General features: G+C 43.1%; 1 protein-coding gene across 1 annotated transcript in view; it reads left to right on the plus strand.

Moving 5' to 3' along the window:
• Positions 1-1002, plus strand: part of LOC108622806 (cAMP-specific 3',5'-cyclic phosphodiesterase-like) — a 12595-nt gene that overhangs the window by 3462 nt on the left and 8131 nt on the right. Inside the window, 1 exon segment of the mRNA XM_026811751.1 lies at positions 44-232. Within this exon segment, the coding sequence (XP_026667552.1) occupies positions 44-232 (189 nt within the window).

Raw genomic sequence — 1002 nt, forward strand, 5'->3', positions numbered from 1 at the left:
AACCAGGATTTTTATTAATAATCAGTTTAATTCTATTTTGCAGTTTCGACGTGGAAAATGGTGCTTCGACGCTGGACGGCGGCGCAGGGGGCGGGGGTGGTGCCTCGCCGAGCGCGGGTTTGGTACTCCAAACCCTGCCTCAACGTCGCGAGAGTTTTCTCTATCGCAGCGACAGCGACTTCGAGATGTCACCGAAGTCCATGTCCCGGAACAGTTCCATCGCCAGCGAGAGGTGAGTTCACGATTAAACGACACGATTATGCATCCAGTTTTCACAGAGTCGGTGTACGTCCCGAGGGAGATGGACAAAATGTGTCTGTCATTGTGTTGGAGGAGAAAGATCTTGTAAATAATAATTGTGTATCTCGTAAATAATTTTGTCAATTTCGTTTGATCAGAAAATTTTTAGGAAGGCTGTTAGACAAGTCGAGCGAAGGATTCTAGTAGATCAAGTCAATACGTGGTCAGACATACAAATTCTGAAATTTTTTCCGTTCTATTTATCATTTAATTTAATAAATAATATTCATGCATTGTTGAATGCATATCGTCGAAGTATAATTCACACTGATTGGTTCTGATTCCGGCGCGAAGTTCGTAATTACCGGTGATTTCAACATGTCGCCGCGGTCAATAATCAGACGCGCGATCCCGGCTGTAATTTACGCCGTTCCGAGTGAATTACAGATTTTTTTCCCGGCGACGCCGTTAATGAACCCGTTTGTACACACGGTGACGATGACAGTGCGACGGCTGTGTCGTAACGCGCCGCCTCGGCGCATGAATAATTCAACAGTTATTAAACAACAAGTAGAGAGCACGATGCAGTCACAGTGGACAGTCCTTAGCATTGTTTATCTTTTGTACGTTGTCATTAGTAAGTAATTGCATATTAATGAGGCGAGAAAAAAGTGTGAGAGATAGAATCGTGGAATATGTGCCTTCAATCATTTCCTGTATTGCAAAAATTCTCGTCTATATAGTTTCAGTAGTTTCTTAAAT

Source organism: Ceratina calcarata, unplaced genomic scaffold (assembly GCF_001652005.2).
Source record: "Ceratina calcarata isolate Rehan_Ccalc_2016 unplaced genomic scaffold, ASM165200v1 scaffold243.2, whole genome shotgun sequence".
NCBI classification, from domain to species: Eukaryota; Metazoa; Arthropoda; class Insecta; order Hymenoptera; family Apidae; genus Ceratina; species Ceratina calcarata.